Source organism: Apteryx rowi, unplaced genomic scaffold (assembly GCF_003343035.1).
Source record: "Apteryx rowi isolate R43461 unplaced genomic scaffold, aptRow1 scaffold_74, whole genome shotgun sequence".
NCBI lineage: Eukaryota > Metazoa > Chordata > Aves > Apterygiformes > Apterygidae > Apteryx > Apteryx rowi.
This window is the reverse complement of record NW_020451027.1, coordinates 1,572,458-1,599,253: the sequence shown is the minus strand read 5'-3', so window position 1 is coordinate 1,599,253 and position 26,796 is coordinate 1,572,458. Positions and strand designations below refer to the sequence as shown.

The following is a 26,796-nucleotide window of genomic DNA, read 5'->3' as shown; positions in this document are numbered from 1 at the left end:
GCATCTAAAAGATCTGCTTTTCACAAAAGCCTGACTAGAAAACTGAAGTCATATATATGACTGAAAATGTACAATTTCATTATGCCAGCTAGCAAGTGCAGGAAGCCCTAGCTTTTTTGTATTTTTTAAATATCTGAAAAAAAGCACACAGAAAAAAAGATTGGGAGTCCTTCAGAAGYTGCAAAACAACAAAACTGGCTTTACTAATTGCAAAGCAGTGTGATACTGAAAAGCAAAACAAAACCAAAAAGATAATCAAGTACTGGCAAGGCAGAGATTAGGCACTCCAATGCAGCAGCCAGTTTATACCCTACAAGAGACAAACCATGCCCTTCATCAACTCTTATTACAAGAAAATGCTGACCCATAGTTAGAGCTTATCCACCTTCTCTGTAATGGCCAAAGGATCTTTGAACTAGACAATCAGTGGAAAAAAGCTAATTTTACCTCAATTTGCTTTATCTGAAAGAACTATGTGCATCTATCAGAAAGTGTCTTTTCATTCTTTTTTATTAAATCACAAATTTTGGATAGAGAKGCTTGGGGTTTGCATGGTATGATTTTAAGACTGAAATCTTTGCTAAATTCTATGAAGTTATTCTAACTTAATTCTCTGAAGTGGTTTAAATTCTATGAGGTTAATTTCTATGAATTTTTCAAAGTTGTTAAAAAAGTTCTTAGGAAAATACTAACATTAACGACTGCAAGGAATCCACAAACAATGCTTTAAACAGTGAAATTCCATCAATTTGCTCTTTTGCAATATTTTTCATAAAATGATCACGGTCTCAGGAAGAGAACCAAGGCCTAGAGGCTGACATTCAACGGCAGTACATCTCAGCCTCCCACTGACATCACTGCGCTGAACCAGAGACGTGTGGTGAGAGTGGAATGAGGTGTGCTCTCAAGAAAAAATTACAAAAAAAACCAAGACTCCCCAATCGTCAATTGTGATTAACAGAAAATACTTCAGTCCCTGACAGCAGCAAAATAATAGGCATAATTTCTTTCTCTAGAGCTTGTTATGCAAGCTAATAAGGTGTTCTAGCTGTTAAAACTTCCAGACAAGTGTTTCATGTTTTAAGGCATTTTCCACTTCAGAAAAGATTTGAGGACATACTGTGAATTTTATCACAACAGTAGACAATCATTTTAACCAGTTTGCAGTTCTCAGTTCCACTGAATGTCTGTGGTAGACCCCTTCATTTTAACTTTTGACAGAATACTGTATTTCCACACAAGTAAAAACAGTAAGCAAGAGAAAATTATTTATTAACAGTGATTATTAGCATATTATTTATTATGCGAGATTAATAATTATAGTATAGTTGGAGAGGGAGATTATCTTTTCCCTCCAACTTATTCCAATACTAGGGAAACTAATGGAATATCATCCTTCAAGGATTCACGTCCTACGTCCTATGCATCCTTAACAGCGTAAGCTCTCAGTCTCCAACAGCTTCATTGGCTCCTTCCCTCATCCCACCACCTCCCTGAAGCAACATCTGCCTTTCTGGGGTTTGGCATATGTTTTTTGATCATCTCTTTTGCTTATCTAAAGTTACATGGTTGACTGGCTGACACATGCTGACTGGTCACTGGGGGCTGGCAAACAGAATAGTTAACAGTTCAATTCCTCCTGCCTTTCCCTAAAGGAGGCAGATCAAGTAACGCCTTCTCTATCCCCCTGCTATTTTTCACAAAACTATAAGAAAGGAGTATCTGCCAAATGAAGTCATCACTGGCCAAGAAATTCAAAAGCTATTGGGGGAAGTAGATAGAGACAGACTGATCGCACAAATTTTATTCCCTTTGAAAAAGGGAATGGTGGATTTATACACAGAGCAGACCTTCAGAATAAACTACTTCTGTTAAAGGMCTGCTCCCAGGCTTGGCATGCTTTTCAGCACACGGTCTGAGTCTCAGCTCATACCAGACGTTAACAAGACAGAACGGGAAAACTGAGGTTCATAAACAACTACATCAGGCACTCCTTCCAGGTACTGATAAAGCAGATTCTGCAGAGCTTCTAATCACTACAGAGCATGGGAAAGACCCAGCCTAATATATCACATGCTGTCAGATTCATCAGACAAGCTGGAAACAAATTAATATCAATATCTAATGTTATTGATTCAGATGCTTCCTCCTCCCCTCCAATCATATTTGCCATACCGCTCTACAAGTATGGACCCATCTGAAACTCAGTCACATTATACATTATTGAATATTGCAGACAATCATAAAAACGGGGGGAGGGCACTGTATCCATTGGGGCATTAAGTGACATTTTGTCAGCAAAATAGGAATCCTACCAAACCACTGCTCCACAAGCATGGGGCTTGATAGAAGGAATATGAAGTTTCCTTGCCTTTTCCCAGCCTCTGTGGATAGAGCTATTTTTTATATAAGAAATCATCAGCTCCTGATTGGAAAGAGAAATAAAAAAATTGCAAGTAACAGAACATGGCTAGACAGGCATTTTATTGCCAGGACAAACTGAAGTACAGCTAACTGCTTTCTATGAATCAAAAAAACCCCCAGAATTACGATAGTGAAGTTTGCAAACTTGGCTCTGAAGATCCATTATCTATGAAATTATTTCACATCTCTTCATAGCCACTTAATGCCCAAGACTTATAATTACTTCAGTATAGTAAGACTGACTACTTCAGTCAGCAGAAGCACAGAGGTTATCAAAGAGTAGGAAAAAAATAATAGTAGGAGCTACGATACAGATTAACTCCCTTAAAAAATTAGAGTAATCGCTAAATGAAAAATTATACAAATACTCTTGTTACCTGTCATGAACCCCTGAGTTTTCTCCTGATTCTATTCTTTGCTTTTCTCCACAATTCGTTTCTAATACCACATTTACCCAAAAGGAAGAGAAGACTTTTCATCCAAGTAGTTTCCCCTAAAAATCAGGAATTGCGTTAATCTAGGGCTGCCTTCCTTTTGGGTTAATTCACCAAAATGACTGCAGCATGAGAGACCCTCTAGTAATAAAGGAGCACAAATATGCCCAGAACAGCCCAAAGCAGGACTGYAAAAGAAGCTGACTGAAAATATTACTAAAGCCTATACAAAACAAAAGTAATGCAAATACTGCATAAAACACACTACTTTACAAAATTAGATACATAATTATAAATTATAATAGTTTTTTTTAATTATATATACTTTTTTTAAATAAACTTAATGGAACAAAGGGTCTTAACAATGAAATCCTTCTAAGTCTTGAGACATTAAGAAACACCAACAGGTGGCCAAATCTTGTTCGAGACACTAAACCACATGGAAATCAAGGTCTCACTGCACCCACAGTTGGGAATGAAAGCATGAACATGAGTTCAGTGCTAAAGGAACACAGCTCCAGAGCAAAGCCCAACATTTATTATCTAATCACTAATATAATGCTGCATTATGACAGATGTGGTAACAGTGGAGATATTTAACTTATCACCCTATTTCCAAAAAGGCTTGATCTAATTTTTGGTTACCTAAACCACACTGACCTTGCTGCATGGCAAGTTCTAAATATGCATAAGAAAAGGTTCATTTCCACTATGTCCTTTCAGCTATGCTAATTATTTCYGATTCTCCCTCCATTCACACCTCTTTTCAGCATAACAGACTAGATGCCTTCACTTATACAACACTATTAAAGGCAAAAAAAAGTCCAGAAGTATTTCTACACACCCTCTAGCACTATCCATACATACTTTCCACTTATTTTGTTTATTAGGAGGAGTTTTTTTCCTTCATATTTGTACAGTACCTGGCTTAGCAGAACTTGAGGCTTTAAGTACAGCTAAAAAGTCTGCAAGATGGCAAGCCTTTTAACCTCTGCATATYTTTTTTGTTTATTTTCCTCTTTGGTGTTAACTGGCTGTGCAAATGTTTCCTTTAACAAGTAAGGCCTGTTGCTTGCCTAGCATTATTTTCATTATTACTCACAGTTAACAGCCTAAAATATTACCAGAGTCTTAATGACACAAGTTATTTTTGCCAGATCATAAAAAAACTATTCCCAACAGCCATGATGATGGATTCCAGGAGCATCTTCCTACTCTGAGTCAGAAAGAAGCTCATCCACATTCTTAAAAGTTGTATCCTTTTCCTTCCATAAAAAACACCCAAGCAGGAGGATACAAAGTGCATATATGCTATGCAACAAGAGAAAACTATAGCATACCAGAAACTGGAAAAAAATTAAAAACTTCCAATTAAGCAACATTCAAATTTCTGGTGAGAATCTGATATCTCTACTCACACTAAACACTGTATTTTTACCCAGCAACCAGCATTGAAATGTAAATATATTAATTATAATGGAATCACTGTAGATACACTGTAAATTTCCAATTTGATTAAGAGCTGAAAGAGATACCAGAAACTTAAGAGAATGACACAATACATAAGTGACAAAAAACCTGTATTCTCATTACTAGTATATTCATCATAGGACTGTCATAGTTCCAGCCCAAGTCTCATCAATTTGAGTGAATAAAAGGATGCCCTGCTAGGCACTCTCCAGTGGCACCAGGTACATAAATAGAAATCTTTAAGACATCTGGCAATGGTGTAGGTCATATTGTGAATTACAGGCTTAGAAAGCACTGTTGCCAAAATAAAAAAATCTAGCGCATATTTCTATTAAATGGAGTAATACACAGAGAAGGGGCAGAAACAAGTGATTCTAGACTGACTTTTGAGCATACGAAATATCAATGTTCAATGATGGAAAGGTGGACTTCTCAGTGCCTCTATCACAGAGTCTCTTCCCAGAACAGAATATTCCCTTTTTAACAAAATCAATATTTAGCTGGAAATCAGCTTGTTACTTTATGTATGTAATTATTATCCACTGTGCAAGTTAAAGAACTGGGTGTAGCCAGCAGAAGTAACCACAAGCATTTTTATTGCAAGGATATCCCTGCAATTAGTTTACGTAAGCCATCTGTTTCAATTCTGAAGCATGGCAATCACACACTGTGACAAAATAAGAAAGGAAGAGAATAAGAAGTGCCAGCAGCATAATACAATTTATATCTCTATAATAAATCTCACCAGCCAACTGAAAACAAATTCTAAATGAAACAAGACTAAGTGTTCAAGGTAACATTCTAGTATCACAGCTCTTCACGTCTTAAACGAGAGCAAAATACGAATAGCTGGCAATTTTTCACATATTTGATACATCAAGCTATTAGGATCCCTTCATTTTTATTTTGAACAGATTAATAAGTTCTAAGTTTTTACATCTTGTCATTCTCTGACTGAAAACAAATACTGTGCTGCTTGCAGCCTCCCTTCCAAACATCTAACAACTGGAGATGAGATGTGCAATTTTAAAGTGCTTAAATACCACAATGGACTTTAATGGCAGCTCATAACAAAGTAATTTCAAGCCAAATGACTTGTGATTCTTTTATTCTTAGCACAAGGTTAAATCGTATTACCACAAAATTGGTATGAGTTTTGTTACCGATATCTGATCTCAAATTTGAACATCACTCTTTCTGCTTGTTAGGAACAATCTCATCATGCAAATGAACGTGCACTAGATTTCAAGCCTCTCCCAGCCAACAGGGCATTTACTGAAGTACCTTCAGTTTGGGAAAAGGAGCACATTAAACGATGAGAAAGAACACCAGATGGGAAAAGTTCAGCACGAAACACTGACTATTTCTACTTAGCTGATACAGTATGTCAATCACAACGCTTTCCAATAAAATGCTCCATTTAGCTCAGCTCCTTCTGGGAATACAACAACCCATCTTTTAAAAAGAGAGCCTGGTACTTAAAAGAAAGCAAATGGACTGAGATTGTGCAAGCACTTGGCAGAAATAAGATGAAATTAATTTTAAGATTCCACAAATCAAAAAATATATATATCTTTAAAATCAAGGGCAATAAAACACAACAGCACATCTACATGATGCAATACAGCTGATACATCAAAGTTCCCATTTCACACAGTGATGCTCATTCAGAGATTCAGCAAGCACTCAGTGTACAGAACTCATTACCATACCAGCAAACATTTTTATCCTACAAGGAACAGATACAGCTCTGACAGGACCTATATTACACAATTAAAATGATCCACAACAGTTAACTGCCAGCAGCATTGCTCGGTTTGTTACATGTCCCCCTCAATTCTCAAGTATTAACAGCATGTTACAGATGAGGGGAAAAATCCCATCACAGAAGTACAGAAGCAACTTTTCTCAATTATCTGTCTACAACCAAACAACATGCACTTACATCCTATGTATAGGACAAACACACACCATAGTGAGAAGAATATGTTTTGTTCTTCTTGTTGTTTGCTTCCTATAGTCACAAGTACAGTTTATTTATGTCACTTCACTTAAGAAAATTAAAAAAAAAAGTATTTGTTAAGGTGCTGAGTTGTAATTTGCTTTGCATATTTATCCTAACATTGGGGCTGCAGGCACAGATCTATTCAAAAGCTATTCAAATTCGTTTTTTCAGTCTCTTGGAAGTGACAGATACTGAACTGGGCTCCCTTTTACCTCTGCTGTACAGAGATCTATCCATTATATTTATAAATTATCACACAAATACTCTTGGTCACAATACTGTACCTGTCTTCAGAGAAGCCASTGATTGCTAGGTATGGTACAGGCTCCAAAGTTTTGCATGCAAAGAACAAAATTTCTAACAGCACACTACTAGGACCATGGTAGAGAAAGTGTAAGCAAGCAGAAATTGCAAAGATTTTGAGAGCCTTTGTGGTAGACCATGAACATTTTCCCTGTAACTCAGCCGCATGCAAGTTTTTCCTCCATATCAGTAGAAGGTTTATAAAACACACAAGTTTAATTGTATGAACAAGAACCATATACTCCAAACACTGCCAGATTTGAGTCCTAGGAGGCAACCTGACATTAATTATCTGCTGGGATTATTTACAGGTATTACATATGTTTCAGACCATCTCTTACCATTTTTTACATTCCTGTTTTTCTGCATATTACATTCCTAATTTTGTGGGTCTACCAAAAAGCAGTACTCTTTTTTTTTTTATGCAGTCATTTTTATAGCTGACTTGCTATTAAATGCCTAAAGAAAAGTTAGGTTGTTTTTTTTTTTTCTTCACCTGATATCTCTCTATTCTTTCATTCATGTGAAGAGCGATAGCCATAAGATGTTAATCTTTCAGGAAGTCATACAATCAATACTTACTCCTTTAATGTTAACAACTTAATAAAGTTATTTTTGTTTAAGACAACTAAAAACAAGACTATAGTTATCAGATCTGGGCATGAACAACTATTGAGAAAAGTAAAATAGTCTATGTAACTTAAAAAAAAATAGGAGAAACTAAAAACACTTCTGTTTTAACAAAACAGAGGAATCCCAATAAACTGTGTAAAACATGAAAAACTCCTCCACAAGTTAAATTGTTAAACCTACTGACAAATAGCATTAATTTTTAGAAAAATAGCTGTTTCTTAATATATCTTTTCCTAACTACTGGTGAGTGGAGACAGTCTCCAAACCACAGTGCACATTGGGATCTGAGGAACACCCATTTAGAAAAATGGATCTGTTGTCATCAGTTGATGAGAAAAAGCCCAAAACTGACACTTGAAACAGTTCTAGCAAAATAACAAGAAATTACTACCCTGACAAGGTATAAGAAGTGAGACTCATTTTTAGAATTTTATCATTCTCCTCTACAATAAGCCAAAAGAAATAGGTTTTCCAATTTTTTACAATGCTTTAACTCAGCATTCATAGGAGGAGAGGCTGGACTGGCCTGCTAACTACCAAAAGAAGGTCCAAGAGGGGAAAGAACTGTTGTCTCTAAATGCCTCAATTAAAAAAAAAGAAAAAAAAAGAAAGCGGACCATTTAGGCCAATAGGCAATGACAGCACAGGAACAAAGATGGCTACGAATACCTTTTCAAAAATTAATTTGACCTTCTAACCAGCAAATCCTGAAGTAATTCTCCAGAAGGAGCAGCAGAAGCATACAAGCTGAAATAGTTTTAAGATGCTTGAAAGAGTTACAAGGGCAAATAAACTGTGAAAGCAATAGACTTGACTTGCATAGGTCTCTTCTAGTTGTATGAAGCTGACTTAAGTGTCAAATATTTTCTGTGCAAGCTTTATACGGAAGTAACTGGGAGTATAAAGTCCTTCCACTTTGGGTAACCATTGACGGAACTGGTAAGACAGAGCACTGGCACATGCACACAGAAGTTTAAACACACAAGTGAAATCTATAAGCAAAGAATTTACAAGGATTGCATTGTGAAGATGCCATTTTTGCCGGCATTTTCGGCTCTAATAAAATTATGATTTCTCACAAACAAAATGTACAAAGTTTTCATGCACAATTTAAGCAGAGCCTGCAATCTCTTAACTGGTCTTTTTGTGATGCAAGACTCGGCAGGTCCTCCTAAATTCTGAGATGATTGCACAGCTCTCCATGGCAACCCAGGATGCACACACTATGCAGCCTGCTGGCGAGAACCTAACAGGAACGGCACATTAGGCTTAGAAAGGCTTTAAAGGGGGAGGGAAGCAGTTCAAGCCGGGGAGTAATGTGTGTCTTTGCTATCAGATCAATAAAAGAATAAATAAGAATTTCTGATTAACTATATGCTCCCCGCCCTTTAAAAACTATTAACAAGCAAAAGAGGAGGGGGGAGGAACCAGCACAGGCTGGCAAAGGCAATAGTTCCCTAGGCTAAGCAAGACAAGGCAAGACACATTTGGTATAATTTGGGTTTTGATATGCCACAATGTAATTTCTAACTAAAATTCTTAAGAGTTTAGAACTTGTTCCCCATACACTTTGTTCTTCATAGTATGTTTGTAGGCCCTTGTTTTCTGTTATATTAATACCCCATTTCATATCTCCCCCTAAATTTTTATCTATTTGTTTCCTTACTTATCTTGTTAAACACAACACAGCATAACAATTAAAAATATCTGATGAGATATCTTTTTGCTACCAAGTCGCTTTGGAGAAACAAGAATAATTTCTCAATTATTTACAACTAACAAAGACTGGTCTGATAGCTGCATGCTGGTTTTGTTCGCAAAAAAGTGAGGTCACCACACTCGAGTTCTCGTTTCATCACTCTGGATTTTAAAAGACTGCATTAACGTTTGGTGTTTAGCGACTGTACAAGACACCCGAAAAAAGGATCACTTAAAGACACTGGACTTCAGGTTCCAAATGGCAACTCCTCGAGTCCGGTTATGCAGGGAGCTTATGCGCCAACAAATCAGGCCGCTCAGCAGCTGCTCTGCGGCGAAGGCCGCTGCAGTACGGGGGACCAGAGGCGCTCGCCCCGCCGCGGGGCCGCCCTTGTCAGCAGGTGCGGGCCGGGCCGCCGCGGCGGCCCCCTCGCGCGACCCAGCGGCCCCCGCTGCGCCCGCGACATGACGCAGCCCCGCCCCAACCGCCGCCTGCCTCCCCGCGGCGCCCCCCTCCGCCGCCGGGGCCGTGCCTCACCTCGGGGCCGGGCTGCCGCCGCGGGCCGGGGGTCCGCTCGCCTGCCCGCCCCCCGGTACCGGAGCAGTTTCCAGAGCGACCGCCACAGCCGGGGCGGGGCGCGGCGCGGCGCGGCCCTGCCAACGGCGGCGGCGCCCGCCCACGCGCAGCCGCACTTCGAACCCACCAATCCCCTGGCGCCCCCCCCGGGCGGGGCGGCCAACGGCTCTCCCCCGCGAGCCGCAGCGGCCGGCGCACGCGCCGCCGCCCCGCCCGCCGGAAACCCGCATCATTCGCGCGAGCCAATGGGAGAAAGGGCGGCCGCGGCGGTTGGGGCGGGGCGGGGGCCCCGCCCGTTGTGGCGCTCCCGCCCCGCGGTGTCGCGTTACTGGGGGGGGGAGGGAGGCCGCAGCCGCGCTCGGGTTACCCGGCGCGTAAGGGGACACCGCCGGCAGCCGCCCCCCGCGGCGCCCTGACAGCCTGCTGCTTGCCGGGTTTTTAAGTGAATCGCCAACCCGCAGCAGGCAGGAGCAGGTTCCGCGGACGGGCCCGGCCGCTGCCGGCGTTCACGGCGGCTTAGGGAAGCGCGAGGGAGCAGCCGGGACAGCAGCAAGGTAACCCGGACCAAGGCCCAGGCGCACACCGCCGCACAAGCGTGCCTCTTTCTCCTTAATATATCTCAGTGCACCTAGAGGGAAACAAAGAGTAGGGATTAATATTATACTAAAATAATGCACAGCATTTTATCTGATGAAGGGGAGGGGAGATAGAAATTCAATTAAAAAAAAAAAGTTGTTCTTTTTCCGTTTTTTTTCCTGCGGTGCAGAGGCTAAACAAACATCTTATACCCATGAGTTGAAATGTGAGAGGCTGTATTTTATTACACACCAGTTTCAATTTTTTTTTTCCCCCCTACGGAAGTTGTATTCCAAGTTCTCTGCTGCTCTTGGCTCCGTTACCTAACTCTACAGGGGGATTAATGTGCAAGGACAAATTACCTGGCAGTAAGAGCCTGACTCTGCTTTTGCCAATGCTTGTGGTGTTTGTGTCGCAGTTTCCTCCCTGGCTAATCCTGACTTCTGCTAGTGTAAATGTGAAAAGAAAACAGCCATATCAGGAGAGYGGTTCTAGTAAAGACTGTAAATTTGAGTAGCAAAAAACCTGCAGTAGGTCTAAGACATAAATGAGTAGATCCTAATCTCAAATGTATTTAAATATAAAATAATTATTACTCATACCTTACAGATTTTGATCTATGCAATAAAAAAAGCGCTCTCACAACTGAGAAGCAATGATATTCATATGCCATATAATCAGGATATGGAGACTATGAAAAAGGGCAAACCATCAGACTGGATGAAAACCCAAATGAATAGTTCATTTTTAGATGAATTAGACTGTATCACAGACACAACTGATGAGGAAAATGAAGACTTACCTTATGATGGAGACTTAGGAATAACCTGTCAACACAGTAATTATTCAGATAATTTGAGTGACTGTACTTACATAAAACATATTTCTGATATTTTTTTAAACATATCCTGTTCTGAAGATAACAAAAATATAAAAGCAGCAGCAAATTATGAAACTCAGCCACAACCTGAAGAAGTTTTCAATTACCATACATGTGCCACAGAAACAACTGGAATTTCAGTTGAAATGCCTGGCAGTGAAGCTTCTTTTAAGAAAGAATTACCTGTTGGTGGTTTTAGCAGCCCAGACAGGAAGGAACACCTCACTGACTCAAAAATGTCCAATGTCCTTTTGCGTCATTTTTCTAAGGGAGAGTTAATAACCACATGCCAGTTAATTGAATATGAGACTATACCAGAGATATCCTTCACTGAAAGTATTGATGAAACGATGAATAAACTCGAGACTTCAGAACTTGCCAAATGCCCTTTATCTCATGAAAAACGGACAACTAACTTGGAAGAGTATCACTTAGAAAAGCACGAGGAAATAAAAATTGGCAAGAAAGATCAAACTCTGCTAAACGAAAATACATTTGTTTCAAAGAGATCTATTTCCACTACTTCTGAATGTGGGTGCATACAAGAAGGTTCACCACTAATTAGTAAGAATGAAGATATGCACATCTTTCAAAACACTCAAAAAGAACAAAGAGATCCATTTAAGAGAACAGGTTCATCTCACGAGCTCAAATTTGGCCAAGGTCAAGTTCATTATTGCCTTCCCGATTTCTGTAAAGTTGCTCCAGAAGTTAAAATACCAAAAAGAAATGACAACAATAAATCAGTTCCTATCACTGAAAGAACAAAAACCTTTCCTATTTTGCCATGTAAATCAGTAATTGTGAATGACATTGTAGAAAACAAGAATTATTTCGATTCTGTTGAAGTAGAGAATAAAGAAGAAATGAGTGTTCCAGAATCATTGCAACAGCTAGAGGTAAATGAGGTGTTTTAAGAAATTCTTAGTATCTGTAAAGAGTGATGTTACCATACAAAAATAGTGTCCAGCAAAATCTAACATGACTAGTTCATGCAGAAAAACCATAGATATCAGTGAGTATATCAATTCAGTTAGGAATTGCTTTCATGAGTAAAATTTTGTAGGACTGGATTTATACAAAACTTCCATTAACAAATATTTAACAATTTTCTGCAGTATTATTTGTGATTACAAAGCATCCCATCAAATTATTATGAAATTCCCTATAAACCATTTCATTTTTCATTGACACTCATTTCTAGTATTATAAGCAAATATCCAAATCCACCAAAAGTACTTTAAATTGAAACTCTTTTCCTTTAAAAAAGTTTTTCCTTTCCTTATTTTTTTATACTGTGCCCTTACATGTGTTAAAAACTTTTGCTTTACTGTTTTAAGATTTCTATTATTATGGTAGCAATTAGATCATCATTTTTCAATTTCATGCCCTGCCATGGAGTTCATTCACAGAGCTGTTCAGATGCCTAAGTCTTTTCCTAGATTTGTACCTTAGTAAAAATATTTGAGATGTAACAATGTTTAATAGTTCTCTCTGTTATTTCCCGGCTGTATACAAGATGCTGACACAGTACGCAGATGCCCAGAATCATATTGATCATTTGAGATTTAATCCTAAGGTAAATCTCTCAAAACAATAGTCTTCCTTAATTCATTCTCTTTTATCTCTAAGACTATAAATATTCACCCAAACTATTTTGTCATCTTCATATTGTTCCTCCCATTTATGCAAATCTTCTAATTTCCACAACATAAAATTGAAGTTTTAAGTATCTATACAATGAGACACTAAATTTATCAAACTGTGTGGGGTAGTTGCAATAACCATATTTCATTTTTTTGATAACTTGTCCTGTGCATTTTGAGGTATTTGTAATTTTTTCTAGTTAATGTCCATAAGTGTTCCATACAGGGTTTCTATAAACAAAGTTTTCATATTTTAACAGATATTTCCTCAGTCAGATTTTCCAAATCCAAGTTTTGCCATTTACTCAGGAGGCACTGAGACATCCTCTGAAGACTTTGCATTACACCCTCCTATCCCTATACAACCTATGCTTGGTTTGTCCGAAGCAGGTAAATGATGTTATAGTGACTGTGCAAATGATTATTTTATTTGATGTAATTTGACAGGACTTTTATTATATTTTATGTAAAACAGATAGTTTGGGCAGAAATTCCAACTGATTGATCTTCTCTTGTGTTATGTAGGATTACAAAGTGGGGCAACAGTATCAACGTTACCATCAGCTGGTACAGTAGAAGCACACTGCCTAAATCCTTCCAATTTACTGCCAGAACTAACACAAGGAAAAAAAATGACTCAAATACTAAAGGAACAAACAGATCAACTGAAAATKAGAGTAATAACCAGCTGTGTTTCTATATATACACTTAGCACTGATGCTCAAATTTTATATTCATTTGGCATATTCACTTTAAAAATCCCAAATAAAAATCTGAAATTTTCTCTTGAAGGTAGAAGACTTCTCTAAACATATGACCCAAGAGACATTCCTTTTACAAGACAAATATCTGGTAAATCAATTTATACATTTTTAGTCATCTGAAATGCACTTTAAATGGTTGTAGACTTGCAAATCTATGGCCAGATATTCAATGTTTTCCTCAAAGAGATGTTAAAACAAAAACAAAAACCTTTTCTCTCGATCTCAGATTGAAATTATGAGCGTAAAAGCAGAAATGAAGGTGTTCAGTAGGTGGCTGAATTCTTAAATTTGCTTTAAGGATTACAACTCAAAACTGTTCATGAAAGGCCTTAAATGGCTGTAAAAATTACGAATTTTGACATGTAGGATGTCAGTCCAGAAGTCATGGTTTAGTATTTTACTTGTACATGATACAGCAGCACAGATTCCTTCGGGGACATACACAATGCAGTCCTGTTCCAATTCAGATCAACAGCAAAATTCTTAACAACATCACTGCAAATAGAATCCAGCTTACATAGCATAAGTAGCTATCAGCATAGCTTGCTACATCATAATGTCATTTACTATCGAATTATTTCTTATTGATGAAGGTGTTAAATCAGTTGAAAAGATGCCTTGATGCCCTGGAACAGAATTATTTAACTGCTAGAGAGGAGCACCGTAATTTACAACTGCAGAACTACAAGGACAAGTCTATCAATGTTGGAAAGTTTGATCCTGAAAGGTTAGAAAATAAGTACTAAGTAGTACATCCACACATTCTCGATATTTTCTGAGTATCTTACAACTGTTAAGCCATTTGTTCTTAGAAAATTTTTCAGAAATGAAAACATTATCTTAATTTATATGTGGTAAGCCAGAAGTGATTTGGCCAAAATTCATCTCAGGCTTTATGTATCCAACTTATAGTTGCAATATCTAACCAATTAATTCAAGTACTTAAATGGACTCAGTGAAATCTATGAATATTTTTCTTATGGACTGTTTATTGCAATACCCAATATTGTTACTCCAGTAAGAAATAAAACATTGGTTTACAAAGGTTTCACTAACTGTGTATTGCAATTGTGTTTAGAAAGGTGGAAGGGGAAATATTTAGACTTGGCATACTGCTTGAAGACATCCATGAACGGACTGATGCCAGCAAATGCAGCCTGTCTCCTTTGCTTACTCCTTATGAATCTGCCCATTCATCCTATTCTCTTTGTGAGGTAACTTAGTGAGTTTTGCCATTGAAAGACAGCATTAGTCTCTATGTTTTAGGGATGCAAATCTCATTAACCTCAGTGTGGTTGCAGTCACCTAGTATTTGTAAAAGCATGATACTTCTAGATAGCATGTTACTTCAAATACTTTTTTTAATGAAATATAACCTTCATAATATTCCATTAATTCTAACTGACACTTAAGTATAAACGCAGCTATATTGACTATTTTTAATCCCAGCTTCAAAAATATTTGCTTTCAGAATAAGAAAATGAGCAGCTATTTTAACTTTTACAAACCTGTCTTTCTGTTTTTGCAAGTGAATCGCTATCATTCAGTTTGAAGAAAATGTTACTTGGTTTGTCCAAGATTCTCAGACTGCAGAATTGAGACAAGTAGTAGTATATTACTGTGCTATAGAAAACAGAGTTTACTGGTAACTATAGTAATATTTTGTCCTAGATCATAAATGCACAAAAAAACGTTGTGACTTTCTACAAATCTACAGATGATTAAATATCACCAAATGCTTTCATTGTCAGTATTTTAAAAGCCAACTTCTCTGAATCCCAAGTTAGAGACATTCAGAAATGCTAGCTGGTAAAAGTCATGTACTTGCAATGCAAAGATCACATACTACATGTGTCTTATACTATGGTTACTTCGTACAGAGCTCAGGAAATTCAAGCATTACTGATCCTCCAGAAAGAACAGCTGTTGAAACTGCATTTCTTCACGAGAAGAACAAGGTGGAAAATACAAGTCATTCAACTGATGTGATCCCACAGACAAATCATAAACTTTCTTTAGAAGGTGACAAGTGCAATCCTTACCCACGTGTGTAAGTATAAAACTTAGAGAAAGCTACTGAAGTTATAACAATTGATCTATAATTATTTGCCGAGTATAGAAAGTTGGGATGTCTGAAATGTGCGAGAGCAGGTGGAGTATTTCCAGAGTAAACCTCTTATATAATTTCTTAACTACATACCCAAGAATTCCTTCCAGTCCAGCATTCCTACTTTGAGGTCCATAAGACCCAAGCAGATATTCCCTGAAGCCAAAAACCCATCAGTTTCGCTAGGAGTTAAATCATACCTCTGTATAAAGTTTATTGCAACCACACAAATTCAGGATGTGAATGACTAGCTAAATTATTTCCTATTTGTATGATATTCTGAATTTTATAAAAAATGGGAAGGATGCAGATCCTTAGATAATTCCCATCATAGCTTTGTGAAAGGGTCCTAGAGACTATACCTGCCCTTTTGGGGAATATTTGATAAGTGATAATCATCTTAATGAGATCAGAAAAATAAAATAAATGAATGATTTCTCCTTAGCCAATTGAAATTACAGAAGAGAGATGAATCAACTTCCAAAAGAGAAATGGAACCTCTGGTAAAAGGAGGTCTGCTAGCAAATAAGCATTCTCCAAATGTAATGGTATGATATCTGTTTTCATACTCAGTTTATCATCTTAGATGAACACATTCAGCTTTACTGAGATCATTTACCATCAYTTCCACAACATTTCTCCCTTCAGTTTTTGCACAAGAGGACAGCCCAACTTTTCAGCTAGTACAGCATAGAACAACATTGCTGAATTGGCTACCAAGAGAGATTTAAGGAAAGACTTTCTGAACATTTTTGAAATTTGCGATAAAGTTGGCTTCTCTTAGGAAAGACTTAACTGTGTTGGCTAGCTTGTCTGTATTACTTTTTTTGGAGGAAAGACCTACAAGCAATTGCTTGCCTAAAAAAACCCTTTTGTTTTAATTTTAAGGCATGAGAGAAATGAACGAACACGTGTTAATCCTTCTCAAAGCTACACTAAGCCCTGTTTTATATTCCAACTACACAGATTAAAAAGCGTTCAAGTTTTTCCAGTCTGCTCTACAGTTAGAATTGTAACTAGGAAAATCAATTTGTAGAGTTGATGGCAACTAAAAGCAATATTAAAAATGACATGCAAATGACACCATTGTTCACACTATCTTGTTTGATACCTACAAAATAATGTAAACAATCATGTATCAATTTGTTTTGCCTTCTGGGTGCAACAGAGATTTCTTTCATCTGAGGAAATACATGGTGCTGAAGGTCTTGGATCCCACAGTCAGGGTAAATTAAGTCAAAAATCCAAAGCCAATGAAGAAAGTATGGAAAGGTAAGTGTATTACATATTTTGCCTAGTTGCAAAAGTGGTTTTCTGCAGCTAAACTGATGCACCCATATATCTATGTGCTGGATTCTGCTTGAAACACTGAATAATGTCTTTAATACATATAAAATGACAGGATGATAATAGTAACAAGCAGCTTTTTGTTGTATCACCAGTATATGCGATATACCAGACCTCCTGAGAAATGGCAAAACTCCCACTGATTTTATTAAAAATAGGATTATATTCATGTTACAAAGTAGCCCTTCTCACCAAGACCAATGGTTTATGGTGCTTAAATGGCACAAACTTATTTTAATAGTGCATGAAGAGAACAGGCTTTATGTTTGGTCTCTATTCAGGGATGCATTTCAGCAACCTGAGTAGGGATGACTGCAAAGTTTTCGTCAACTAAAAATATTTGAAATAATCATTATCATGAACTAATCTGGTGGCCATGGAGGGAGAGCATATTGATAAATCCATGTAGATTTCAAATATAAAGTTCAGTCTGTAAAGTTTTATTTACAGAAATGTCACTGTGATAAAATAATTCTGTATGATTTATTTAGGAGTTTGAATTTTTGGCAAATTGCATCTCCATCCAAAGCTAGATCTTATAATATGTGCAGTGTAGAACACGATATTCATCTAAATATACTGAAGGAAGAAGGTAAGCACAAGAGAAATATGCTCTCAGACTATCTTATTGAATAATGTTTGTATTTATCCAGTAAAACTCACCTAGCTTCCAGTTTTCTCTGTCTCTCATTTAAGAAAAACTAGCTCAGTCTTCTGATCACTGTTTTCATGAACGGCTGGAAAAATCTCCAGATAAATCTGATGATACTGTATGCCCTAAGTTGAAAATACATYTTACAAATATGGCAGACAAGGAACTGTATTCTGTCAGAAGGTATGTCTCAAATATTCCTCTAATTCCCTACAAGCAATACATTTTAAAACCTTAAAAATAGCCCARAGTTACTCACTCAGAAACCATATCATCCTGACCCTTGATAATATTTTGATGCAATGTGTGGACACTTGTTTGTAAATACACAGCATTTCATAACACTTTGCTATACAGAGATGGGATTATGCTTTTACTTAAAGCATGTTTAACAGCTAAATCAGTGTCCTTTATGTCCTTTGTGATTGGTTAACTTTTAATTTAAGCTTCTACTTACCACCTTTTCAGATAACTGATATGAACAGAGTTTTTCCTAAGAGTAAATTTGCTTTTTAACTAAGCAGTGGTCAAACATTAACATGTTCATAAGGCTCATCATACAAGTATTAACATATAATTAAAATCTCATTCTGTTTTCATGCTCAAAGTAATGAAAACATACAGGAAATGAAAACTGGAAGATGTTCAATCTTCATTCAAGGAAAACCAACTGATTTATCAGATASCAACCTGAGTAAGTAGCGATGGCATGCAAAGACCAGAACTGTGCTTACACCTACTACTGAATCTATGCATAAAATGGAGAAAAAACAAAATAAAAAAATACTGCTTTGAATTGCAGTAATGTTAATGGTAGTGAAGGGCTCAGAAATTATGATGCTGAAAGACAAATAAGTACCTAGGTAACAAGCCATAACTTCTAGTATTTATTTCAGACCTTTTTAATACATTTTGGGGATTTTAGGCAGTGATTCAGAAGACATCTCAGCCTGTGATTCTTATAATGATTCACGAAGTGAGGAATTTCTGAACCATGAGACTGAAAATTACAAGACATTCAATACAAGATTACATGGAGAGAGAAAAGGTATACTGATTGCAAAAATATTTAAGCCTACATAAAAATATTGCTGTTTATAGTGTCCTGGTTTTTAACCTTGATATCTTTGTTTTCAGGAATTAGACACAGATGCACTAGAGGAAGCAAAAATCAATTTAAACTCAGGAATTACAAAGAGTTTGCTCAGTCTTGTGCCCTATGTAGAAATAAAAATTCCAGTTTAACTTGTAAGTATGAGGTTTTTCTGAAATAATGACAAAACATAAGCTAGATTACGGGGCATAAAGCCATGCTGCCTGCCCATACCAGTATTTATAGTGACAGGCCAAATTTAATTTAGCATGAGCAATCAGTAGCACTGTATCTAAACAGTGGATGGGTATAACTCTTGTAGAGTAAGATCAGCAAATCCAACTTTCACATACATAGCTGAGTTTAATTCCAGTGCACAATAGCTTTACCCTTTTCTGGTTCTTTGTCAGTCGTCCCTTCCATGTTTACTTGTGACAGGAATACCTCCAGTTTTCCAGTGCCACATGGAAAAAATATTAAAACCAGACATTACTCTGCCAACTTGTTTGATGTTAGCTGACATCTAATGTAGTATAAACAGAAGTTTCAGCTCTACACTGAAATTATGTATGACCTTCAGGAAGGTCAAGGAAAGCCTAATCTTTAAAGATGTTGAATGTCTAAACTTTTAAAGTCAGCTACCTCCTAGATTCCTCTCTCCCCATCTGTACAGTAGGAAGAAATAATGCGTTCTTCAATAGCAGGCAGAAAATATAAGTTAGTTACAGTTACTTCTCTATATTAAAACTATAAAACACTATGAATCCAAGTAGTATTAATTTAATTATTAGGATTATAATAGTCTGTGATCACACTACACTTCTCCCCCTTGCAGTCTTCCACTGTATGGAGTGGAATACAAATCTGTGTACATTTATTTACTGAAGAACCAAATTCAACAGGAAACCCAATAGGGATAATTTGGCCTCATTTATGAAAATTTTAGTAACCATATTCAAGTTTATTCAGCAGTAATATTAAATTGAAAATTTTTAAAAACGCTGTATAGAAGATGAAGATGTCATTATTGTAGTTGTTCATGGTAACCTAACACATGATTTATACTAAACAGAAAAATGTTTTAAATATATAGGAAATTACATTTTTCTGCTTTTGTACTAAACATGGTTTCAACATTTTCAGCTTATTCACAGAAGAGAATCTACACTCAAAAGGCTTACAGAAGTAATCAACCACATCAACTTGTAAATAGACTTTCTGAAAGGTAAGCTATAGCAATTGCTATATATAAGCAGTAGAACAGTAGATGTCATTATTAAAGATTCAGCATGAAAAAAAAATCACCAGTATCATAAGCAGTGGCAATGCTTTCTCCTTTGCAGAACATGCTGTATATTAGAATTTTATTCACTAATGAAATTAAAATATTTACCATAAGAGCAAGTGTAAATAATTCTTAGAGTAATTCTTCAGTCTTTCTAATTCAATGAAGAATCAACATCTGTAACCTCTTTAGTGACATACTTTTTGACTAAAAAACAGAAGAAACCCCTCATTTTAAGAGGATGTCACATTCACAGATCCAGGAGTGAGTCTGTATTAGTTAAGATGCAATTCTGTTTTCTACCAGTTATTTCTTTACAAATAACAGTCCTTAATATTAAATTATACTGGGAGACTGAGAAGTAAAATGGATTCTTAACTATTACACAGACTAGACTAAAACTCAAACAATTTTTTGTGACCATAGTTTTGAGAGCATATTACACCATACTAGTAATTGCCTGGAAGTATGATAACTGCACTTGAGAATCAATGACAGACCACTTTGTGAGAGACAGTTACAGCATCAAGGAAATGACGGCTCTCTGCCATTATGAGAGATATCCTGACCCTGCACTCTGCAGTGTTTTCTGTCTCACTGCAGTGCATATGCAACACAAGTTATGTTGGACTGTGTTTTATAATTAAATGAAAAATTCTATTCGCTATAAAATTAACTTGCAAACAAACATGCTAACAAGGTATAAATATCTAATTCATAGTTTAAAAATTCTTTTGGTTACTAAAATTGTATATATTTTATTCTCTCTACACTCATATACCCCCTTTAGGCAAAAGGTGGAGACTGCCAAAACCTGCTATTCAAGCACGTATGATACAGTTACCCTTTCACCTCAATACCTACCCAGAAAGACGACTCCTGGAAGCAAATCGGCAGTCAACATCAGAAGTAGAAATGTGAGCGATCCCAATGCAAACGTAAGGCTTTAGAGTGAAAAATTAAAAGACAACTCTGGAAGAGTACATCCTGTCATGGCACTTTTGAACATCCTTAGGAAATCGATTATTATAGTCTAAGCTTGTCTTGTGCATCTGAAGAGACCAGGATGGGACAAGAGGGCATAAGAAAAAAAACCTTGCATTTTAGATGAAGTTTTCCATGCTACTTCAAAACCACATATTATTTACTGTATTACAATCCAAATAAACTTCAGTATAAGGTATAGTACTGTAACTAGCATGAATACTGGAGACCATTTAAGTATTATTATAAAGTAGTCTCTGTAAGAGATTTTGCATTGTGCTTCTCAGACATGGAGAACTTACATAACTAGTAGCTGGAGAGCACCAAAATGGCTTTAAGCCACCTATACACCCTTACTCCCCCATCACAAGAGCTTCTTCTTGGCCTGCAGTTTCATTTAAACACTGCAGGCAGTATATGCACGTTCTGGGCCACCTGGATGTTCTAAAATACTGCCACATCTAAGGATTTCACTCCAGTATATTCCTTCATACAAGTACTTTGGAGACTTTTTATGCCATTTAGTCCCTGTATAAATGGGGAAAGGGGCCAGAAAAGGAGGAATGGATCTTACCTCTGGAATTATGTTTTGTAGACTGCAACAAAAAGTGTCAACCCTAGCCGCATTAACTGCTGCCAACACCAGGGTGCAGGAAATGGGACAACCTTCTCATACTACAAACATGCACTATGTTGGGGCTGCTACTTTAGAAAGACGTAAATATCCCCCAGTGCAATGGATTACACTTTAAGAGAAATAAATAGCAGACACTTCTAACTTGAATCCTGGAGTAGTCTACCACATGACTCAGAATTTTTACTTTTCAATAGGTATTTGAAATAGATCTGTTGAATATGCTACAAAAAAACCTTAATTACATTTCCCTTTCATTCTGTTCTATACCTATGGAAACATTTGTCTTCAATATTAGCATGGCTATATTTTATTATTCCCAACAGATTTTAAGTTCTACTCTGGATCATGCCATACAGACAGCAAACAGTTTGAAGAAAACTACAGAACGAATGGTACAAGCAGTTTCAGAAGATCTAGCTAAAGTTAGAAGCAAACAGCTTTAATTACCCAGTTTGAAATACTGTATTCTTTTGCTTGTTGATATACAAGTATGTCTCTACAAATATAGAATAATAAATACAAAGATTAGAAAGTCAGCTAGTTCTGTGACTATCACTACTAKAGTATATGATGGTATTCCACATGTTTACATACAGTCTCAGAACTGGAAAACAAATTACTGATTCTACTGAAAGTAGAATTAGTACATTGGCTAACCCCTGTTACTGCTCCACAGCTGCCTTCTTTCTCTAAGGTAGCTTTACAAAAATTGGCTTGAACAAGCAAGGTTAGCTTTTAAACCTTTAACCTTTTTTTGTTGAAACAGGAGAATGAGGAAGCAGTCATTATTGCATATATTTTTCTCTCACATCTTAACAGCAGCTGCTTAAGTGCACCAGCAAAGGAAACAATCTCTTCTCAAACATCTCTGAGCATCATGCTAGTATAGCAAGTCATAGTTAACATATGTAATTATTAAGTGGCACACATTGAGAATGGTTCACATTTAAGATATTTCCTTGCATGTCTCTAACTGAGTAATACCAGCTGTTGTCCATGTATTCCCAGGAGTTAAACTGCCCATTTCTTCACTGCAGTATCCTTACTTTCTCTGATACTTTGAGAGTTTAGTTAATGGTAAGTGGGTTGCAAAATTTTAAAATACTGTAAAGATGCAGTAGGCCAAGAAAAGTAATTATTTGTATTCTGAAATCCAGTTAACTGCAGTGATTAAAAGTAAGCAGATAGCAAACAGCCTTGTATCGAGGATGCTACTCATTGAAGCAATTCCAAAGTATTTAGAAACTGACTGAAACTGCCGTTTTAAGATAGAAGTGATGATGCATTTTTAAAAAAAGAACAGTTGTTTTCAGGCATCCCAAGTGGATAAATTGAGCAGTGGATACAGAGATAACCTAGACTGGCTTCATACATGCCATTATAGCTAAACTTGCTGCTGTGTACCAGATTTATAAACTTGAGTCAATGCATTTTCAGGGCTCCTCCACACTCTACATCCAACAGTATTGTTAACCTTTCTTTTCTCCCTTAGGCTCTTACTGCATATCCTTATAACCCAATTTGCCTCTGCTTATTATCCATGTTTTTATTTAGCTTATTTAAGACAAAGGTGCAGGATAACCGAAGGCTGACTCCCCTATGCTAAATTAGCGTTTAGAATGTCCCTGTTATTACTTTGCACAGTGAACCTAATTGTTGAAGTGACAGCTGTAGTATTCTTAGATCCAGTTAAAAGAAGAATATCCAGAAAGATTTCTGCACCACAAACAGCTGGACCTTTTGTTTAATCTGGATCACCAAACCTCTTGTCCCGTGCCTGGACAGCAGATGCCAAGGGAAGAATATTTAGAGACAAGCGCTTAGTAACATTTCCTCAGAATCCTCTCTGAGCCTTCAGCAAATTGCAGCTCAGAGTCATCCTGAATCAACAGCAATATCTTTATATTTAATGGCCTGTAAGAATTCTTCTCTCATGAGTTTGTCAAACTGTTTCCATACATGCACACAACACACACACCCCATATAATTTAAGATGTGTCATACTTTGCTGTAGGATGTCTTAGATGCTGAAGGTCCTTTTGTTTTGAACCTGACAACTGCAAGTTTCATTTGCTACTTTACACACTGAAGAGGAAGGGAATGTCTACTGCCTCTTCAGTCTCCATGCTAACATGATTTTAGAGACCTCCATCACATATCCCTCAGTCACCATTTTCTCCCCTTCATCAAGGGTCTCTTTTTAGTCAGTCATACTTCACATGGAAATTGTTCCTTACCTTTGATTGTGCTTTTGGTCATTTCTGAACCTGTTCCAGATTCAACCTAAGTAAGAAATAAATTGCACTTGGAAATATTTGTCTTTATTGCCTAAGGTATCACACCAACATCATTGCTTATGTGAATCTGGGTTTACATGTATGGATTAGGTATCTATTTTATTAGAAGATATGCAATAAGAGAACAACAACTTTCAAAGTTATGAGATACCTCTGTGCAGACACTCTAAAATGTTAGGTGTTGGGGGGGAGAAGTTTATCTTAGTACAAATCTGCCATCAGTAAAACAATTCTTTATCTACAAAAAAGTAGCAGAGAAGATACCTTGGGCGGGGGGAGGGGGGGAGGTTTTTTTTAAGTATTCTTTACATTCTGTGTAAAGAATTGTAACAAACCAGAACCTAGTTTGGATTACATTTTGCTAACCATCAGATTTCACATCTCAAAAAGCATCTCTCAAACCACCTTTATTAGTATGTTTGGATTTGCCTTCTAGAAAAAGAGGGTGATGGATTTCAGTATTAAAAACTCTTAGCCTTGTAGTTATCAGCTATCAAGTTTTGACCTGGTGCAGTATTAAAAACTCTTAGCCTTGTAGTTATCAGCTATCAAGTTTTGACCTGGTGCAGTATTAAAAACTCTTAGCCTTGTAGTTATCAGCTATCAAGTTTTGACCTGGTGATAACACTTAAACCCAAAGCAGACATTTGGAGAAAGTCTAAATACTGAATATGCAAAAGTAGTCCAACATTTCTCCAGCTGGTATTTCTCCAACTCTCTGCAACAAATTAACATCGATACAATGGGTTTTATATATGAACTGAAACCAGTTATTCCAATTTGTAAATTATTTTGTCCTGCATTTATTGCTTTTAAGTTTTGGGAATAGGAAAACCAAATCAGTTTACCATTACATATAGCTTTTATACTGAACTTGGGTTCATCTTGCCAGCAAAGGATAACTATAGACAATTTAAATATCATTGTTTACTACCAATTCCAAGATGTACCTCTTTAGTGAGAAAATGCTGAAGATCACATTTGTTCAATATGTACTTTTTACTCTGGATTTTTATTGAGATATTTATGCTTAGAAACTGGAATTCAGGAAAAATAACATTTATAGATATTTCAAATAAAATTTAGAAAGTCTTGGTGCACATTTAATGAACAAGTTAAACAGGTTTGTTCCTGTAGTCCTACTGAAAATAAAGTCAATGTATGTTAGATGCCTAACTCATGTAGATGAATTTAAAAGTGCATTTATCCTCATCATGCCCCATGTCCTGCAAGATTTTAGCATCATTAGRTAATGTTTTCCTCTTTTGTTCTTCTCTGATATAAGGGGGTGAGGGGGTGGGGAAAATCAATTTTACTTTTTTCCACCTCCTAAAGAACTTTGAATGAACTTACCTAAAAAAGAGTTTTTCCTCAAGGTACTAGTTAACCTGAGGACAAAAGTAAGGGCAAGCAAACACTTTTTTGCAACTCAGAAAATGAATGCACTATCAGTTGGAAACATGTAAGTAAAAGAAAACATAAGTAATCTAATATCCATGATATTATGACATTTCTCTCAGATTTTACATACAAACTAACATCAATACATCATTTGTTTAAATGTTAAACAGTTGTACGTTTACACTTGAATAATGTTTAGATTTCTCTTAGAAAGTTAGCAGTATTGCAGAAACAAATCCAATTTAGAATTCATTTGATCCACTCCAACGTTTTTTTTTTTTTAAATATGTAACAAACAGTAGAACAGTGAACTCTGCTTGAATGCATTTTTTTTTTAATTACCAAGCTACTGCAAAGACTCAACTGCTTCCCCTCTTTTGTTCTCCTTTTAACTCCCCTTCCCCCCCCCCAAAAAAAAGATTTTATGCCTGAAATACTGAAAGTGACATGGAAGCTGGTATAATACCACCAATCACAGGTAACTCATCTCATAAAATGGAGGAACTATGTAGACAGCCATAAGGAAGCTTATAGGGAATAAAGCTGCTCTTTTTGAAAAGCTTTAGTAATAAGCCATGTAGGTACTTAAATATAAAGTGTACTTCAGTGCACAAAACTGACAGCATTTTCTCAGAAGTTATTTATTGAAATTAGAACTGCTTAGTACTTCCATGATTAACTTTCTACCTTACCCACCACCATCTGAAACCCCTCCTTCTGATCTTTTAGGCATGTAAAATATTACATTTCATGATTTTTCATAAGATGTCATACATTTAAAAAGTTTTCAGTGAATCATTTTATAGAAAGTGTTACAGTTAGAGCCATTGCACTTGTGTGAAATAATTTTACTATACACTTATATTTACAAACTTTCTTCTGAAGCCTCCACCTAAGAACCTAGGCCCTTTTTATTTCAGCCATTTTTTTAAGAAATAAACTTTCCAGTTATATAAAGCTTTCACAGTTCTCAAAAAAATTAACAGAGTATATATACAATCATGGTAACAAATCTTAGCATAGTTTGTTAGGGGTGAACATGCCCTTTTCCAAAAGCAGTGTTACAGTGTAACACTGCCTATACGAAATACAACCTAAAAACCAAAAGTGTTGATTTTTTCTTCTCTCTGCCTTCTACTTCCCAAAAAAAGCAGCAAATTTAAGTTATAAAATGACACTTCATTAGTCAAAACCATGTAGTGTCCCAGTACAGTATTTGGAAAAGTCAGTTCCATAAGAATATGTACATACTGTTTGTCTTTTCCGAATATATTATAAACATCACCATTTCTATTCATCCTTAATGCAGACCATATCCTTTGGCTTACTAAGACTCTTTACATCATCCAGTAGTCTTTTAGGTGTCAAAAGATGAGTAGAACCTGTGAGTAGAACAATTTCAGACATACTGTTAATACTTATGATTTGCAGACATTCCCTCTTAAGAATCAAAAGTTACATGCCAGTGATTTTTATTGTACCTGGAAAATGGAAAAGTATAACAGTTCAAAATGTTTTGAGAGGTTTGAAAGTTGGAAGTGTCATGAGCAGGTAGCTAATGTCCCTCTTCCACCCACTGGGGA

The 26,796-nt window shown here is 36.6% G+C and overlaps 3 protein-coding genes across 13 annotated transcripts in view; 1 reads left to right on the top strand and 2 right to left on the bottom strand.

Annotated features, from left to right (window-relative positions):
* GPSM2 (G protein signaling modulator 2) overlaps positions 1-9,631 on the bottom strand; it is a 31,267-nt gene extending 21,636 nt beyond the window's left edge. For 3 of the 6 annotated variants that reach the window (XM_026087911.1, XM_026087913.1, XM_026087910.1), the window contains exon 1: positions 9,506-9,630. The gene's annotated coding sequence lies outside the window, so the exon portion shown is untranslated. Of the gene's footprint in view, positions 1-9,505 lie in introns of all 6 variants that reach the window. The other 3 variants (XM_026087915.1, XM_026087912.1, XM_026087908.1) reach the window with 2 other exon arrangements.
* A 206-nt stretch (positions 9,632-9,837) lies between these two features.
* On the top strand, positions 9,838-25,741 carry AKNAD1 (AKNA domain containing 1). 6 transcript variants are annotated; one of them, XM_026087889.1, is made up of 19 exons: positions 9,841-10,098; positions 10,730-11,899; positions 12,520-12,579; positions 12,907-13,036; positions 13,172-13,323; positions 13,439-13,498; positions 14,004-14,137; positions 14,489-14,624; positions 15,291-15,460; positions 15,963-16,065; positions 16,686-16,789; positions 17,356-17,456; positions 17,561-17,699; positions 18,125-18,210; positions 18,442-18,564; positions 18,654-18,764; positions 19,753-19,834; positions 20,685-20,811; positions 21,839-25,741. In XM_026087889.1, the coding sequence occupies exons 2-19, from the start codon at positions 10,787-10,789 to the stop codon at positions 21,956-21,958; spliced, it is 3,051 nt and encodes a 1,016-aa protein (XP_025943674.1). In that variant the 5' UTR covers positions 9,841-10,098; positions 10,730-10,786; the 3' UTR covers positions 21,959-25,741. The 6 variants fall into 6 exon arrangements, with proteins under 6 accessions (XP_025943679.1, XP_025943678.1, XP_025943674.1 ...); XM_026087888.1 differs by having other exon boundaries at positions 20,685-20,832; XM_026087893.1 differs by lacking the exon at positions 18,654-18,764 and having other exon boundaries at positions 9,840-10,098; positions 20,685-20,832.
* Positions 25,742-25,835: 94 nt separating this feature from the next.
* The window catches only part of STXBP3 (syntaxin binding protein 3), a 34,067-nt gene continuing 33,106 nt past the window's right edge, over positions 25,836-26,796 (bottom strand). The window contains exon 22 of the mRNA XM_026087896.1: positions 25,836-26,595. Within this exon, the coding sequence (XP_025943681.1) occupies positions 26,504-26,595 (92 nt within the window). The 3' untranslated portion in view covers positions 25,836-26,503. The remainder of the gene's footprint in view (positions 26,596-26,796) is intronic.